This window comes from Strix aluco, chromosome 4, assembly GCF_031877795.1.
Source record: "Strix aluco isolate bStrAlu1 chromosome 4, bStrAlu1.hap1, whole genome shotgun sequence".
In the NCBI taxonomy this organism is placed as follows: domain Eukaryota; kingdom Metazoa; phylum Chordata; class Aves; order Strigiformes; family Strigidae; genus Strix; species Strix aluco.
The window spans coordinates 118,509,303-118,526,496 of record NC_133934.1 but is presented as its reverse complement, the minus strand read 5'-3'; the positions used below and the strand labels follow the sequence as shown (position 1 = coordinate 118,526,496).

The 17,194-nt window shown below is 39.4% G+C and overlaps 1 protein-coding gene across 5 annotated transcripts in view; it reads left to right on the top strand.

Annotated features, from left to right (window-relative positions):
• BEGAIN (brain enriched guanylate kinase associated) overlaps positions 1-16,361 on the top strand; it is a 165,828-nt gene extending 149,467 nt beyond the window's left edge. For all 5 annotated transcript variants that reach the window (XM_074821600.1, XM_074821597.1, XM_074821599.1 and 2 more), the window contains 3 exons: positions 7,421-7,528; positions 10,997-11,080; positions 14,254-16,361. In XM_074821600.1, coding sequence (XP_074677701.1) covers positions 7,421-7,528; positions 10,997-11,080; positions 14,254-15,627 — 1,566 coding nt within the window. In that variant the 3' untranslated portion in view covers positions 15,628-16,361. The remainder of the gene's footprint in view (positions 1-7,420; positions 7,529-10,996; positions 11,081-14,253) is intronic.
• The last annotated feature ends 833 nt before the right edge of the window (positions 16,362-17,194 follow it).

Below are 17,194 nucleotides of genomic sequence, written 5' to 3'. Positions count from 1 at the left end.
AGTAGGGCCTCAGGCACAAGACACATCAACAACATATCTCTCTGACCCTCCCAGAAAAGTGAGCATTTTAAAATCTTTAATGCCATACATTTGTCTCTGAAGAATGCAGCATTGCCTGCACCCTTGGCAGCTTGAAAACAGAAAATCACTTTAAATAAATATCTCATATACTCTAGAATAAATATAATGAATTAGTCATTACTCCTTACCGTAATGTAATGGCATTCCTGAAAGCCAGGCTCTATTAGCATTATGAAGAGCTGTTGAGACAAGGATGGGTGTCCTGTGGATTACTGCAGTGGAAAGCAAAGATAAGACAGTGGTACATCATGAAATGCAATCAGGGTGCTGCCACAGCCTCTGCATATGTCCCTACACATTCCTGCACTTTTGTTTGTAACTTGATAAGAAATTACCTAATAAATTAGCTAAACATTTGGCTCTTTTTCTCTAGTTGCTTGTAAAGATGCACATTCTTAAACAGACTTGTGGGTTCAGTGAGTCTGTAAGTGAATAGCTCCTTTGGATACTCATTTTACTGTTAAACCAAAATAAGATTGTTATACAAAGAAGTAAAACAAAATATGCAATACATACTAAATGGTGCTCTCAAACAATGATCAGCACCAAATCCTGCTCCCCAAGGATCATGTCATGAACTGGTATCAGTTGATACAGTTTCATTATTTATTTAAATGTCTTTTATTATTCTTACTTGTTCTCATCTTGTCAGTTCACTGGTTTTATTACAGTTTCTGCCCATGGGTGCAAGTGAGTGTGAGTAGGGAATATCCATAGCTAGGCTCTTAACTGACAGATAAACTCACATAGCTCCAAAGCATCCATAAACATGCACGCACACAAACGCGTGATCTGTCATAACAACATGAAGATCTGCAGAGCAGAAACTAACATGCAGTAATGCTTAAAATCATTAATTACTGCAGAGAATACCCAGTAATATCTGCAAATCTAAACCATATTTTTCTTTTTTATGAGACAATTGATAAAACATATGTTAGGCATATGGTGTATGGGGAAGTACTGTAAATAGAACAGCTGTTAACTTCAAGAGTTACAATAGAAAAAAGGTTTTATTTTCACCACAAGTTTTCTCATTCTTGTTTTCTTTATGTTGTCAGATATGCCCCTGGCCTAGTCATCCCCCACCACCACCCTGGTTTCTATTTAAGACTCTGCCAGCAAGCTAAGAGGTCCCTTGGTTCAAACACACTATTTCAGAACTGTGCCTTGCTCATCACAGACCATGACACACCTGGATGGGAAGAACAGTGCACATAAGCTTGAACTAAGCTACACTATTACCCTCTGCAACAGTGGAAAGTTTCCACACCTGGTGGGAGAGACTATTGCATACTCTCCCAACCTTCAGTTTCACAAGGGATGACTATTTTTGTTTATTTCTCACCAGGATATGAGATATGCACTGTCAGATGCTATAAAACAAATTCATCCTCACTCATCATTGAAGTACTGACATGGAACAATCACTGAGAATGCGTGGAGCACCTGGGTGTCCTTTCTTTGTGATAGACAACACACTCTTATTCTCCATTATTAGTGTAATTATCAGTAATAATTAGGTGCTGCTTCACTGACTCCAGAAGACATGCATTCACATGCAGCAAGTCTAACCTGAGGTCTGTTTGAAGTCTTGATGGAATACCAGAGTGAACTTATGCCATATCCAATGCATACTTGTTCCCTATTTTATTAGAACCTAGAGAGTATTAATTATATATTAAATGATATTTGCATAACAATAGAAGCATTTACTTCTATGGCAGGTGTCAGTATTTGCTAATAACAGGATTTTAAAATACCATGTATCATAACAACCCTAGATGCTGCATACCAGTTATCAAAGCAGTCAAATGAGGTATGGTAGACATAATTTGTTTCAGAACTCACAGAATCACAGAATGGTCAAGGTTTGAAGGGACCTCTGGAGGTCATCTGGCCCAACCCACCTGCTCAAGCACCTAGAGCAGGTTGCCCAGGACCATGTCCAGATGGCTTTTGAATATCTCCAAGGATGGAAACTCCACATCTCTGGGCAACCTTTTCCAGAACTCAGTGACCCTCACAGTAAAAGTGTCTTCTGATGTTCAGACAGCACTGCTTGTATTTCAGTTTGTGCCCATTGCCTCTTGTCCTGTCATTGGGCACCACTGCAAAGAGCCTGGCTTTGTCTTCTTTGCATTCTCCCTTCAGGTATTTACACATATTGATGACATCCAACCTGAGCCTTGTCTTCAACAGGCTAAACAGTCCCAGCTCTCTCAGACTTTCCTCATAATAGAGATGTTCCAATCCCTTTATCATCTTCCTGGCCATTTCTTGGACTCTCTCTCCAGTATGTCCATATTTGTCTTGTACTGAGGAGCCTGAACTGGACACAGTGCTCCAGGTGTGGCCACACTGGTGCTGAGTGGAGGGGAATGATCACCTCCTTCCACTTGCTGGCAACACTTCTCCTAATGCAGCCCTGGTTACCTTTGGCCTTCTTTGCAGCAAGGGCACATTGATGGCTCATGTTCAGCTTGATATCCACCAGGACCTCCAGGTCCTCTTCTGCAAGGCTGCTTTCCAGCTAGGTGGCCCCCAGCATACATTGGTGTATGGGGTTGTTCCTCCTCAGGTTCAGGACTTCACACTTCCCCTTGTTGAACTTCGGTAGGTTACTGTTAGCCCATTACTTCAGTCTGTCAAGGTCCCTCTGGATTGCAGCCCAACCCTCTGGTGTACCACCCACTCCTCCCAGTTGTGTCACTTACAACTGCTCAGTTCTATCCTTCATAATATTATTTCAATGAGATTATAAAATACCCCCTTAAAATATACAAACATTATCTTGAAAGTATACCCCTGCAAACACTTGTTTGCCAAATATGATCCACAGAACAACAGTAAATACATTGAGGTTGTTTAGCAGATACCTTACAGCACCTATTAATATTTGCAATGAAAATATCATGACTGATGCTCTGTGAGAAAAGTACTGAGTTAACAGTATTACACTGGTCCAAAAAGGTTTGGAACTTCTCCTGTGGAAGTACTGTCTTCCTCCTGGACAAGCACAGTAGTAAAGAAAAAAGGGAACAAAAATCTGCCTGTATTCCACATCCAAAAACACTGCAGTGAACCTCTGTCCAGTCATTCAGGATGGGATACCAGTGCCACTTTGGTGGTATTTGTAACACAACAAGTCTCTCTTTCTGTCTGTTATTCAGGCATTACTTATTAAGAGGTATTTCCAAAGGGATGCTGCTGGCCACTATTACCTTGATGGTCACTACTACCATTATATTATTCTCATGATAACATTGAAATGCTGTCCATTGAAATGTTCCTTACAGGAACATCACAAACAGATTTACTTTGCCATGTTTGAAAAGGCTGACATTTCCACAGACCAGCACTGCTCATTTGCAAAATTGAGACTGATTTCAAAAGGTCTATACACATCTCAAAGCTCCCACAGGACAGCCTAGCCTTGACTAATAGCCTGACACTGCTTTACAGTAGGACACTCTTCAGCTGCTGGAAAGCATTGAAGGGAGACTGAAACATTACCAAAGAGACAGCCAGCTTTTAGACTGCTCCATTTCTGCCAAAGAACTAGAGTAGGAACCTTTGTGGATCCACTAATATGCAAGAAAAGCAGATCTTTTCATCCAACTTTTGTAACTTTCCAAAATACACTTATCTATTAATTATTTCATACTACTAAATTATTTCAACCTATCAAAACTCTTTTCACCCCACTTATACCACAGATAACAGATGCAGGGATTAGATGATACCAAACACTTGAAAGTGATGCCTTATATTTTTATGGATCTGTAAATATATGAGGGATGTTGTCACTGTGATACATACAAATTATAAGAAAAACAAGGTTCCAGACAGATGACATCTTTTATCCTTTTTATCTTTTTATGGTACCATTTGATCTCTCTGTGAAGAGCAGATGTCAAATTCCTTCATCAGATCTGAGAAGGAAGCAGTGAGGCTCATGTTAAATCCAGACTAGGAGCAAGGGCTCCGAGTGCTTGGTTCCCCCAAGATTAATACCAGCACTGTGCACTGCTGGAGCCACCCGGCAGTATGAATTTGATAGGATTCAGATGTGGGCAAATGATTGCAGTTCTCTCACATCAGTCAGCCACTATGGAGCTGTATTCTTCTATGCTGGCTCTGTGCCAGGGGAGCAGGCAGGAGCAAGATGCACTGAGCTGACTCAACAAAGATTTCTGAACAAAGATCCACCAGAAGCTCAGCCTGTTGCGGCCTATAGCTGTGGCATTTTGGAGTGGACTTCAGGAACCCTCAGCCCAGCTGCAAGCTATTGGCATATCAATAACACCATTAACTTAATCTGTTACTGAGTTTTGAGATAGGTTGTTAGCACCTGAAGAGCAGAAAGCAGTGCCAAAAGGAGACAGAAGAGGTCAACAGCCTTATGGAAGAGCAGGAGGACCAAGCATCTAAAAGCTACCAGAAATAGAGGGATCTGCCAAAAGTAGTTATAAGTAAAATAAGCATTTATATTTGTAACGTACAGTCATAGCATTGACATTATGATTCTTTTCCCCCTTTCATCCCTGTCTGACATCTATACCCGATGCTGAAAACATGATTGTCCGACTGCAACTGGAGAGCTCAAAGTTGCAGTCCCCAGTAACCAGCAATCCTCTTAATGCAGTGATCCAGCACTACCATACCATCTCTTCCAGCTGTACCATTTCCTCAGGGTGGTGTCAGGATTAAGCCTGTCCCCTTGTTGTCACCACTGGACCACTATAACATCCTTGAACTTTCAAAGATGGATGCACAGTATATGGTCAATATGCCAAAGCCTTTCAGGGTCCTGTCCACCCTTAGGCTACCTCATTTTGCCACAGCGAGACAGACTCTTTGCTCATGTCAACAACATGGAGTTCAAGAGAAAGATGCAAATGTATACTGGTGAAGAAGACTGGGACTGGCCTTTCTTTCTCATTCCCCCTCCTGCACAGCACTGCTGAGATGTTTATTACTTTGGTGTCTATCTGCTGACTTGTACAATATAAATTCGGACTGAGGTGAATTTTACAGTTCAACAAATACAAAATACTTTTTAGAGTCACACTTGGTCAGATACAAAGTCTGGAAAACATCATCCCAAAAGTTATCATAACTGAAATAAAATGAAATCATAATTCAGTCAGATTCAGAATTAGTCAAAGCAATGGAAAGTAGTGCTTCCAAAGCCTGAATCTGCTGTCTTTTTATGAGTTTCCCTCTGCTGAAGACTATAAACCCTTGATCAGATGATCTTTCCTGAAATGTAAAATATAGTGACTCAAGTTCAAGTGTTGCAAGAGCAACACTTACTGAAATCAGAGAGACTTAGAGCAAAAGGGGGTCCTACAAATCAGCTGCCCTGACATTAACAACTTGTTGCACAAGTATTGATAAAATCTTCAATACAAATGGTTATTTGGAAGATTAAGTCTGTACTCAGTGGACCTGGATTCTTCAAATGCATGAAATGACTTGGAAAATTGAGGGAACATCTTTTTCCCAGGTACTTAAGTAGTCACTTATCAACCTCATTACAGAGCTAAATACGTTTGAAAATGTAATCTTCGGTCATAGTCTCAAAGGAGACAGATTTCTAGAGGTGCACAGATGTCCAGGAGGTTTACAAAGTGCCTAGTTGTTTAGTTCACAATAAAATCAATGAGAGTCAAGGGCCTCATATAAAACCATGTCGATCTGCCTAATTAAAAAACATAGATGTTAAGATCACATGTCTTGTTAAAAGCAGTGAGGTTGGAGCTCTTGCAAGCTCTGAAAGCTAGACTTTGGGTTTCCATGATATAGTCCCCAGGCAGCTAGCAGGAGCACCTGATCAATGGGAACGAGGATGGGAGAGGTGTCAAGCCTGAACCAGCCTTGAGGCACAGCTGGGCTGTCAGGATGGAGATCTTGCAGCAGCGGAGAACAGATGGTCTGTAGAAAAGCTGACATTAAAACAGGCCAGTCCAGACCTTCACAAGGACATTTCAATCATATCTGCACTGTTTAAAGCAAGCCGTGGGTTTGCTTAGACAATTTGAGAAGGTGTTTCTTCTCTAAATAGCAACTTAGGATGAGAGTTGCCACTTCCAATTTAATCATCCTTCTTCGATGTAGCCTGGTGCTTTGCAGGTGGATAATTAACCTTGATATTCATTCGGACTTCAAAACACACAACTCCCATTGCTGTCAATTAGCTGACGATCTCAACTGCGTGTTGATGGAAGATTTTTGTGTGACCCTGGCAGTATGGCATTTGGGAAATTTCAGTAGATAATACAGTCATTCTGCTGGAGAAAGTCCTTCACAAATTACTGTAACAATTTTAGAATGGGAAGTGAGATTGTGCATTTGTCACTGGATTGAGTTTGCTAAACAAAACAAATGTACGTTAAAGTTTATCCTATTTTCTGCTCTTATTGCAACAGTGCATTCTAAAAGATCCCTCCAGATAATTGGCAAACCTTCTTGTTATCATGGTCTTGTACATCTCTGAGAGCAAGGAAGATGTCTTGATCTCAGCTAGGGCATTCAGAAGGTACCATACTCTTTAATACTAACATAAGGCTTGAGGCAGGGTTATTAACGATTGTTACAACATAATTTTTGATATATTAGGTGGTGCAATAAACACTGCAATATGAAAATGGGACATGGTATGGGAAGGGCCAGTGGCACTTTACTTTTCCTGTTGATTTTTTTGCATTTATAATAAAGAGTTACAGACTACTGGTAACAAGATTAAATTAGTGGGCAGCAAGAAGTTTGAATCAGATTATTTCCCTGTTATCCCACAGTGGGTCACATTCTGCTAATGAGTTTTAACCCTGCAATCAGGCAAACATTCATCTTGAGAAATGAACAACTTCATTCAGGGCTTTTAAAGCAGTCAGCACAGTCAACAGCTAAAAAGAAATTGGCCCATACACAGTTACTTTCATTTCTAAATATTTTTCTTCCTCCCTGATGAGAATGGGAGCTAATGGCATAAGTGAAACATTATTGTAGCAAAAGCCAAGAGCAGCCCAAGTCCCTTCCAGGTTAGAAACCCTGCCTTGTGACAAAGAAGGAATAGCTGATGCTCCACTGAATGCTTTTGCACAGGCTAGCTAGGACCTTTTGTGAAAGTTCCTAACATGAGCTCAATTTGACCTCCATATTTTCAAAGTACTTTGCCTCATCTACTGAGTGAAAATAGCAAAAAATAATAAATAAAAAGAAATATCGGTCTGTTGTGCTTTTCCCTGAATTTGAGAATGACATCAACCTTTGGGCCTTTTTCTGAAATATTCTGACAGTAGAAAAAATACTGACTACTCCATTTTCTACACAGGGTCAACATTACGAAGAGGAAAAACGGGCTTTGAGCCATGAAATAATTGCACTCAATAATCACTTAATAGAGGCCAAGGTGACAATAGATAAGTTGTCAGAAGACAATGTAAGTATTTAAATATGGATACATCTTGAGATTATATTCAAAAATAAATTGGGCCATGCACTTCCCATGAAATTATAGAATAATTTCTTACTGTTTACATAAAATGTAACTTGTCACCTCAACAGTTAAAATTCATGTTTGATTGTTCCCATCATTTTGTAAATTCAGCTCTCCTTATGCTGTGGGGTTGGGGTGAGACATTTCATTGATATTTTTTTCCTTATGTCTAACCAAAAAATGATGAAAAAAATATTCTAAGAAATGGCAATATTCTTACATTGATTTTGCTATCAGTTTCAGTCTAGTATAGCAAACAGGTCAAAGCACATGATCAGAGCTATTACGTGGACACATGTATGGAGTGAGGATTCATCATAAGGATTTTAGGCACAGTGTAGAGCCCCAGATTTCCTGCAGTTCATCTGATCTTTCAGTCTTTGCTCACTGAAATGAGATGCCCAGCACAAGTGAGCGGTTCTAGCAGAAGGTAGGATTGATCCAACCTGGTTGCTCAGATTATTGTAGGGAGGGTGAGCCAGGTTTTCCCCAGCTGTGGTTCATGTGTAACAATTTACCTATCTCCATGTGGAATGAAACAGGGAATATCTCTGGCAATTGTCACCCTGCATCTCATTAAACACTCCTGAAAACTGGCATGCATACTGCACCTAGCAACCAAGCTCATGAAATCCTTCCAGGGACAAATCTAAAAAGACAGCAAAGAAAGGAAGATTGCATACATTTAGTTCATTATTGTGCCATTCTTTAGACACAATAAAAAATTCATCTACAGAAGACATGCTTCTGTTAGCGCTTATTTTTCAGCATCTTACATTCAATCTTCCCATATTTCATATGAACTCTTAATCATAGCAGGGAGCATTTGATCCCATTAATATGCCTGTTGATGTGAATTGTGCCTATGAGATTAATAGCTTTCCAGCGGAAACAAAGAGTTCACAATCTGACTCTTTACTTTTATAGAAATTGTGTTGAAACAACAGTTACTTCATAACTCTAATAGCTGTAACTAATGGAACATGGTAAATGCAATGGACTACATTTAAGTTTTAGAACAGCTATACATCCAGACTAATTCACCAGACTAAGTCAGTGGGATTATTTCAGATTTAAAATAGAGGGGAAAAAAAATTGTAAAACTCTCCTGATAAGTATGCATGCATTTACACTACTTCATGGAGTCAGGTTTGAGCCCACATTTGAAGAAGTGTTTTCAATATTCGTAGTTTTTAAAAAGCAGCTTAGACTGGACTGGAGTTCAGAGTACTCTTCTTCCAAGAAGTATTCTGAACTACTTTGAACATTAGAAGCCTCAAATAACAGTACCACTTCTTCATACTTGAGGTCAATTCACAGAAAAAATTCTGCCCTTAGTTATGTAGCATCATTGATGAAAGTATAGTTAAATTCTAAATTTTAAAATAAAGAACTATGAAACAAACCATTGATATTATACCTAATAAGTAGAGAGAGTGTTAAACTGAAGAATCCTACATGGGGAGAATGTGTTTGTGTCTTGACAATATTTCTTCCTTCAATTATATTTCCCCTTATTCTACTGACAGGTATGTAAAATGATGCTTTTGATGCAAAAACATGTTTTAGACTATGGGAAGCACTTTTGGCATTTATTGCCGATTATTGTGGCTGGTTTCCATTCAGATAAACATTAAAGGACAGAAAGTCACACCAGTTGCATGGCATGTCCCAGCACGTTGAGAACAAAGTACACGTGGCACATTTAACTCACATGTAATTTTTCTGTAGTAATTTTTAAAGCTGCTAAAATTAAAGTGTCAGAAATGCTTTTTGTACTCTCCATGACAACTGCTTCACAGAAACAGAGGCACACAGCTTTTGAAGAAAGGATTAGATCTTGGAGTGAATTCATTTTTGTGTACCTAGTAATGCCATATGGGACGTGGAGTACTTGTCTGTACCATACATTTTGCAGCAATATATTATGTTTTTAACGTGCATGTAACATGTCATAATCACATGTACATGAAACAGATTTTGCTTTAAGTTGAATTCTTGGATTCCTACTCTTTGTATCTGTTTTTCAGGAATAAAAATAGTATGTATTAACATAACATAAAATTTAAGACCTACAGAAATGAATGTATCTCCCCAGTATATTTAAGGCAGAAGTGGTATGTATAAAAGCTCACAGAAAAAAAAAAAAAAAAAAAAAAGACACAAACCAAGACTATCTCAAGGCCCTTGAATATGAAGATATAATGAACTCATGATCATAGGAAAACTACATTTACTACCCCCATGCCTCACAGACTCCCAGGAACATCTTGTTGCACTGTTGTTACAGAATATCTTTAAAATAGTATTTCAAAACAGAGGGAATTTCCACCGTTCCTTTTCATAGAAGAACAAGTGGAACAGTAAAAATCTGCATAGAATACAATTATAACATCAACTCATAGAAAATTCAAATCATTTCAGTATTCAACAGCTTTTCTCTATAAACATTTTCTAATTTTTACAGATTAACACAGCCTAGTGTCCGTAGTACTTTTATGCTCTATCTCATCTATGCCCACCTACGAAGTCAACTTCTGAAGCCAACTGTTTTTAATGGCACCTAGATCAGGAAAAGCAACATACAAGTTTTACCTCCAGGGAGCCAAAGATACTGGTTGAAGGATACAGTTACAGAGTCATGTGTGCTAAATTAATTTTAGATGAAGGGCAAATCTATGTACTGAATTTTCCCATTAAATAGGCTGTGGGAGCCATTCAATATAAAAATAGCATAAGCGGGTTGTTTAAATTTTCTTTTTCCCTGTGTGGAATTCTCATGGTAATTTCTTACTCAGTAAAAATATCCTGTTCTGCAGCATCAAATATTTGCAGTGAGATTTAATATATTTGTATAGCTGCATTCTGCAAGATATGAAAGGAGCCAGGAACCAGCAAGAAAGTTTCTTAAGGAGACAAAAGCTTTCTTTTTAAAAAAAAATACAATGTATGTTTCTGCAGTGAATTTCTCCCACAGTCTCATAAAATAATTTAAGCATTTTCTAAAGTAATATTTTAGTGCTGATCTGGATAATACTCAGTAAAAATTGTCTGGGTTTGAATTTTCTTTTTGCTTAAAAGATCGTATTTATTTCAGCCTTCATAGCTCCATGCATGTTAACAGTATTAAGTCCAGTTTCTAATGGTAAGTATCTATCTTTTGAAATGCAGATTACTGTTCTGTAGTAACAGTTCTCAAAATTTTCTTTTTAGTAATTTTATCAGCCCTCATAGAGCAAAGGGGCAAACATCTTTGGACCATGCAAGAAACATGGAATCTTAATGTATTTAAAGTGTGCTCCGAATTTCTCCAAAGTCGATTTTTAAAAGATTGCTCAGGCATGGGAGAAAGGCTGAAAGACACAAGCTATTTGCAAACTTTAAAAAACAGGCTATTTTTTGTTTTTCTAGGAGCTCTATAGGAAGGACTGCAATTTAGCTGCTCAGTTGCTCCAGTGCAGCAAGAATTACGACAGGGCACATAAGCTTTCGGAGGTAATGTGATCAAACGTGGTGAATATTTAAAGAAATAAATATTTTATGGAAAACAGGTTATTTTACATGTATCAATTCCAGAACTTGTTTGCCCTTAAGGCTTTAACTCCCCGCCCTGCCCCTTAAGCAACAAGAGGGCTTGTGCACATGTTGGTATTCTGTGCAGCTGAGGGAGGTGCTGACAAAATCACAGCCAGTGATCAAACTTGGAGGTACTCTCTTCCCCAAAATCTCTGCTACCTGGTAGAATGGGCCTGCACTGATCACATGAAAAATAAAGGTTTTAACAAAACCAAAGTGCTGAGAATTCTAGACTGCAAAATGCTGGGGGGGGACGGACGGACAGGGGGGTGACTGCAGGGAAATGACAAGATGCAGGCATGAGAGATTCTGATATAATCAATTTTCCTCCTGAAGCTATTTTCCAGTCCAGCTAATTTCTAAACGTGAATTTTAAAATGGACTAACAGAACAAATATCTTTTTCTAAAGCAACCAGAGCACTGAATGATTGATTTCTAAGGAGTAAACTTTAACTAATAATCCTTGCTTCCAAGGAAACTAGGCTTGAGAAACAGACTCCTTAAAGGGGAGGCAACTATCTTAGTGAACAAGACTTCTTTAGGGATGCAGGCCCTACACAAAGCAATAGCACCTTATGTGTATTGCTTCAGTGAAGGTCACAGAGAAAAGCTTTGCCTTCACCAGTCCCATCAGGTTAGTGTGGAATGTATAAACCATTTCTAAGCCACTAGACTGCTTCATAGCACTAAACAACCCTGGTAAATAAGGGTAGAGCAAGACTCTTCTTTCAAATGGGCAATGACTGGAACTGAGACAGAACTTCCAAATTAACGATTACCCTGGTCCTGTTATTTTCTCCTAGTAACTGACTTCCCTTAGCAATTCATATCCAGGAGTTATCATTACATTACTTACACTTGAAAGCACCCTACCTGTTAGCAAGAATTAGGACCTTAAAAGTACTTAGTGGTTTACTCGCCATAAACTATCACAAATGTGGGATCTCACCACAATTTCCTGGACTGTCATATACTCAATTAAATAGGCAGTCTCCAATCATAAGTCTAACTATTTATGAATTTAGGAAGTATGAATGTGCTATCACAGCCAATAAATTCCTTACAAATGCAAATATTGCCTGACAAAGTACTGTATATTACCCAGAAGCCTAATCTATAGTACAATATAGTAATGTGACAGCAATATCATTTTAGTAATTTCAGTTTCCAGTGCAATGCCCAGAAAATAATGTTCTTTTTCTTAACACATTTCATAATCTAGATAATGTGTATAAAATAGACCAACAGTGGTATTACAGGATACTAAAATAATAGCTGCCCCATACAGCAGTTTCATATTAAATTAACTGTATTTCTTTTCCTCATTTCTGTAGCAATTTACAGCAGCCCTATTTCACAACCTGTTTATTCAGCCTTTGTTGCATCTGTACTTACTATGACTAATATTGCTGTCTGCCAGCAGATTGGCAATATCATACTCTTTATTTCCAATGGAAGACATATGAGCTAATTAACAACATAATGATTAATCCAAAATATCCTGGAAGTTCTGTTGGTTGAAAAAATACTCATCCTACTCCACATTAACAAGAATGCCATTTCACAACATGCCATATTTTGAATACATCGAGTTTTGGGGACTAAACCAACTTTAAAAACTTCCCAGTGAAGCTAAAAGAGGAGCTCCATATCTTATATGATGTGAGATCATTACAAGGAGCAGGCACCTTAAATTTCTCTTGCCTAAAATAGAGGGGCATGACACCACTTCAGTTTTTCTAGGGTTCTCTCCTCTAGAGAAACAAGGAGGGAGTGAGATTGTTCAGGCTATAAGGATAACCACTGATTAGTTGGTAAAGAGGAACTTGATTTCTAGTTATAAAAAGAAAGTCCTGAGTAAATCAGAGTTCAGCCAAGTATTCAAGGGCTAAATTCCTAAGTGGCGTAAATCAACATGGGTATCAAAGAAGCTATCACAGTCACAAACTCAAAACTTAGTCCGAACATGAGTTCTTTTGATTTCCAGCAAGAAATACTAAGAGACAGCCATCATGCAGCACTTTCTCATATCCCTGTTTGATCATTGATAGAGGTCTGAAATGAGCAAGATAAAATGGAACTGGCAAGCATGCTTGGTGATACCTGCCTAGGCATTACCTACCAGACTTTTGAGCCACACCAAGGAATGAGGTCTCTCAATCTCTTCTGGTCAATATGACAGAATAGCAGGTGGAACCACCATTCAGAGAGCTGATCCTGACTTTCTCCAAACACTATATGATTTCTGATGCATAACAGACTTATCGATTAATTCTGACCAGTCTGTCACAGGAATCATAATGTAAATTCAGGTCTTAGCTCTTGTTTCTGCCAGTGTAGTAAGAAACTAGAAAAGCAGTCAGCTAGCAGCTGCTGGAAGAGGGGAACATGTTGAGGCTTGATGGTTGATCTGACAAGCAGCGTCCAAGTGCTGGGGCAAGGAAGCCAGTTTGGTTTGCTGCTTCCAAGCATAGAAACACTCCTGTCATAGCAGCCAGTATCATTGCTTTAAGTGTCAGTGAAACCAACTTTCCTGCCTCTTCAAACAGCATTGTTTATCAAATGCGACACTGAAGGGCAGGAGCCAATTTGGCACTGGGCTGGAGGCAAGACAAGCTTAAAGAGAGGCTAAAGAACAGAATAGATCTGATCTCTTCCTCCTCTTTCCTCACCCCAGCAGAGACCTCCACACTCCAGCTGCAAATCACAGACAAGCATGCAGTCTGGGAAGTGTTGCTGCAGGCTGTAAATCCCTGCCTGCCTTTTTAAGATTGTTGTTTACTACATTCTTTACATCATTCCCATCCAACCTGAATTAGCTTGAAAGGAAACATTTCAGTTTCACAGTGTTTTCCATGAGGGGAGGCAGACGAAGATTTCCAAATGTTAATAAATGATAGTCATTTGATTACGTTTGTTTTCAGAAATGCACAAAGATTGTGGCCATCACATTAGTCAAAGAACCATGTATAGTGGGCCATGTAATGTCATAAACAGCACCCATCTATCAATGTTGTATAAGCCCAAGCAGACACCAGTATTGATGTGCACCGTTTTCTCCTGTCCCCTTTGCCATCTCTTTATGTTACAGTTGCCATCTGACTTTCAGGAAAGAGTCAGCATCCATCTGGAAAAACATGGGTGCAGCCTTTCTGTCCCCTTGTGCCACACATCTTATGCTGATACCATACCCACTTGTGTCATTGCCAAAGTACTGGAAAAACCAGATCCAAACAGCTTGTCTTCACACTTGTCAAGCCCATCTACAAGGGATCTCAATTTTCAGGACTCTGCCGGAAAACTCGGACAAAGGCCCCAGTACAAGTCGGACATCTACTGCAGTGACACCGCCCTTTACTGCCCCGAGGAGAGGAGGAGGGAGAGGAGGCAGAGTGTGGACACGCAGGTGAAAGACGTGGGGTTCCTGCGGTCCCAGAACTCCACGGACAGCACCGTCGAAGAAGACGGTTTCCATTCCAGCTTCTCTCATGAAGCCTTCCCAGAGTACATTACCTCTCTGCCGACCTCCAGCTCCTACTCCAGCTTCAGTGTCACATCTGAGGAGAAGGAGAATGCCCAAGCCAACACTCTGACAGCCTCTCAGCAAGCGATCTACATGAGCAACCGAGATGAACTGTTTGAAAGAAAATCACCTGCAGGTTATGAGCATCAGGGAAGTCCTAGGTTTGCCAAATCCAAACCTGCACAGCACATGGAGCTTGCCGACGACAACGAGAATTCACCTACTTTTGCCAGGACTCTGCCTCCATATGCAAATGAACCTTTTCATTTCTCAGCCATAACACCGCAGCAGGCTTTAGCGAATCAGAAAATGAGGAACGAGTGCAGGAGCACCCACCTTTCAGAAGAAGACTTGCCTGGACAATGGAGGCAATTGAGCGTGGAGGACATTGGTGCATACTCTTACAGGAACACTGGCAGGCTGTCACCCTGTAGCTTTTCAGAGCAGTACTACAGCAGCCCTATTAAGAAGGGAGACAGTCGAACAAGCCCCATCTATGCTAGTTACAAAGCAGATAGCTGCTCAGAGGGAGATGATATCTGCCAAAGCAGACTTGTGGATTCTTGCTTCCTGAGAACAGACAGTGGCCTGAATATTGACATCAGCACTAGCTGTAAACAGGACAAATTGCCCACTTACAAAACGAAAGAATCAAGAGACCAAAAAAATGAAAGGATCACTGTCCAATTATGCAGTAACAAAAACATCGAAAATAGCCCAGTATTGAAAAGAGAATACGTGGACGTGAGCCCTAACAGTTCAGCAGAGTCCCTCAATCAGAGTTCAGTGGAGGCTTCAGAAATCCACCAGTCTTCCATGGAGCAAGGAAGCCATTCGGGGATTCACAGCAAACAGCAGCAGTTTCAACGGACTGGGAGTACTGGTTTGAGTCGGAAGGACAGCCTTACAAAAGCACAATTATACGGAACCCTTCTGAACTAGGCATCTTCCAAAACGGCAATAAGATAACAAACAAAAGGAAGCAAACAGCATTTGATACTTCTAGTGAACAATAAGGTTCTAAGAAACAGGATTATTATAAAATATATATTCATAATGGTACTATATGTTTAAAACAAAAGCTCTTCAAAAATGTTATACAGCACTTTTCACTTAACATCCTTTCCACGTGGGAGACTGTCCCCTCCCCTCTTTTATAAACCTGAAATATTTTTATAAACAAATGGTATTTATTAGACTATCCTAAGCTATTTGAGCAGAATTCTTTTCCCTTCAAGCAGGTTTCTTATTTATTTTTGTGCATGAGGCCATCTGTGCCTAAGCTCTTGGAGGAAAAGGGTAAAATCATGACGGCGGTGATAAAAAATAAATCCACCTGATAAAATACCATAAAATGTCATGTGAAAACAAAACAAACAAGAATGGTGAATTTGAAGAAGTATATTTTTTAACAAGAATGGAATTGTATCTTAGGTTATTTCATACAAATGTATTTATGAGTGATTAATGTATGCACAAAGTGATACTAATATTTTGTTCTTTTAATCCACTGTGTTTCTGCTTTCCTATTTTTCCTTGTATACTACCTCAAAAGTAATTGAGGGTTTCTTTGTCACATTTTCTGTAGGCTTGCATTTATATTGTCTAAAATGCATGCAGTGTCATAATTAATACTGTATTTTGCATTACTTAATAAAAGACACCAGTGGAGATGCTTTGGGGTGGTTTTTTCCTTCATTAAAACATACCCTGGGCAACAGAAAATGGGATTGCTCTGGGTAGCATCAGTCCAGCAAAAGTTAACAAATAAAGCTCCTGGTTTAGATTGCTTTCTAAAGGATTCTCTCTTTCTCTGTAAGCTCCAGAGCACTGGTTCTCCATCTGCAGCCCCTGGGTGTGGAAGGACAGGTTCTCATCAGCCTGTGAAAAGTAAAAAAGGAAAACAAACTGTTTATCAACAGGCTTAAATTCACTAGGAAGGGCCCTGCACACTGAAAGGAAAATTGAAAACTACTTGAAAACTTGCGACTTAAGCTTCTCCTCCATTACACACGTACTTGACATGATCTTTTAGGTCTTTAGGACTGTTACCTTCCACAGTTGCCCTTTTTTCATATGTAGCTTGATATTTCTAATAGAGATTTTTCTAAAGCTTAAGGGAAATCTGACCTTCTGTGGCCAATGGGCATTTCACCTCTGGCTCTGAGAAGCCGTAGTTTTACCTGTACTTTTTGCATTTTCCACTGAGTTTTCTGTTTCTCACTATTTCACCATTAAGGAGTGTACAACTTGGACAGCAGCAGAAGGGGAAGAAGAAAAGGAGAAAAGGAGAAAAGCAAAAAAAAAAAGAAAGAAAAGGAAATCCTGTGGATTTCCTTCTTGGCTTCAGTATTGCTGCTTGGTAAGAGGCAGAATACAGCAATAAATATTTAATAATTCTTTTAAGTCGTGTTCATGTAACACGTATACTATACTTGAAATACTGACTTTTACCAGCTCATGTATGGTGAAAGACCTTACTTAATGCAATATGTGGTAGTAATCAGTG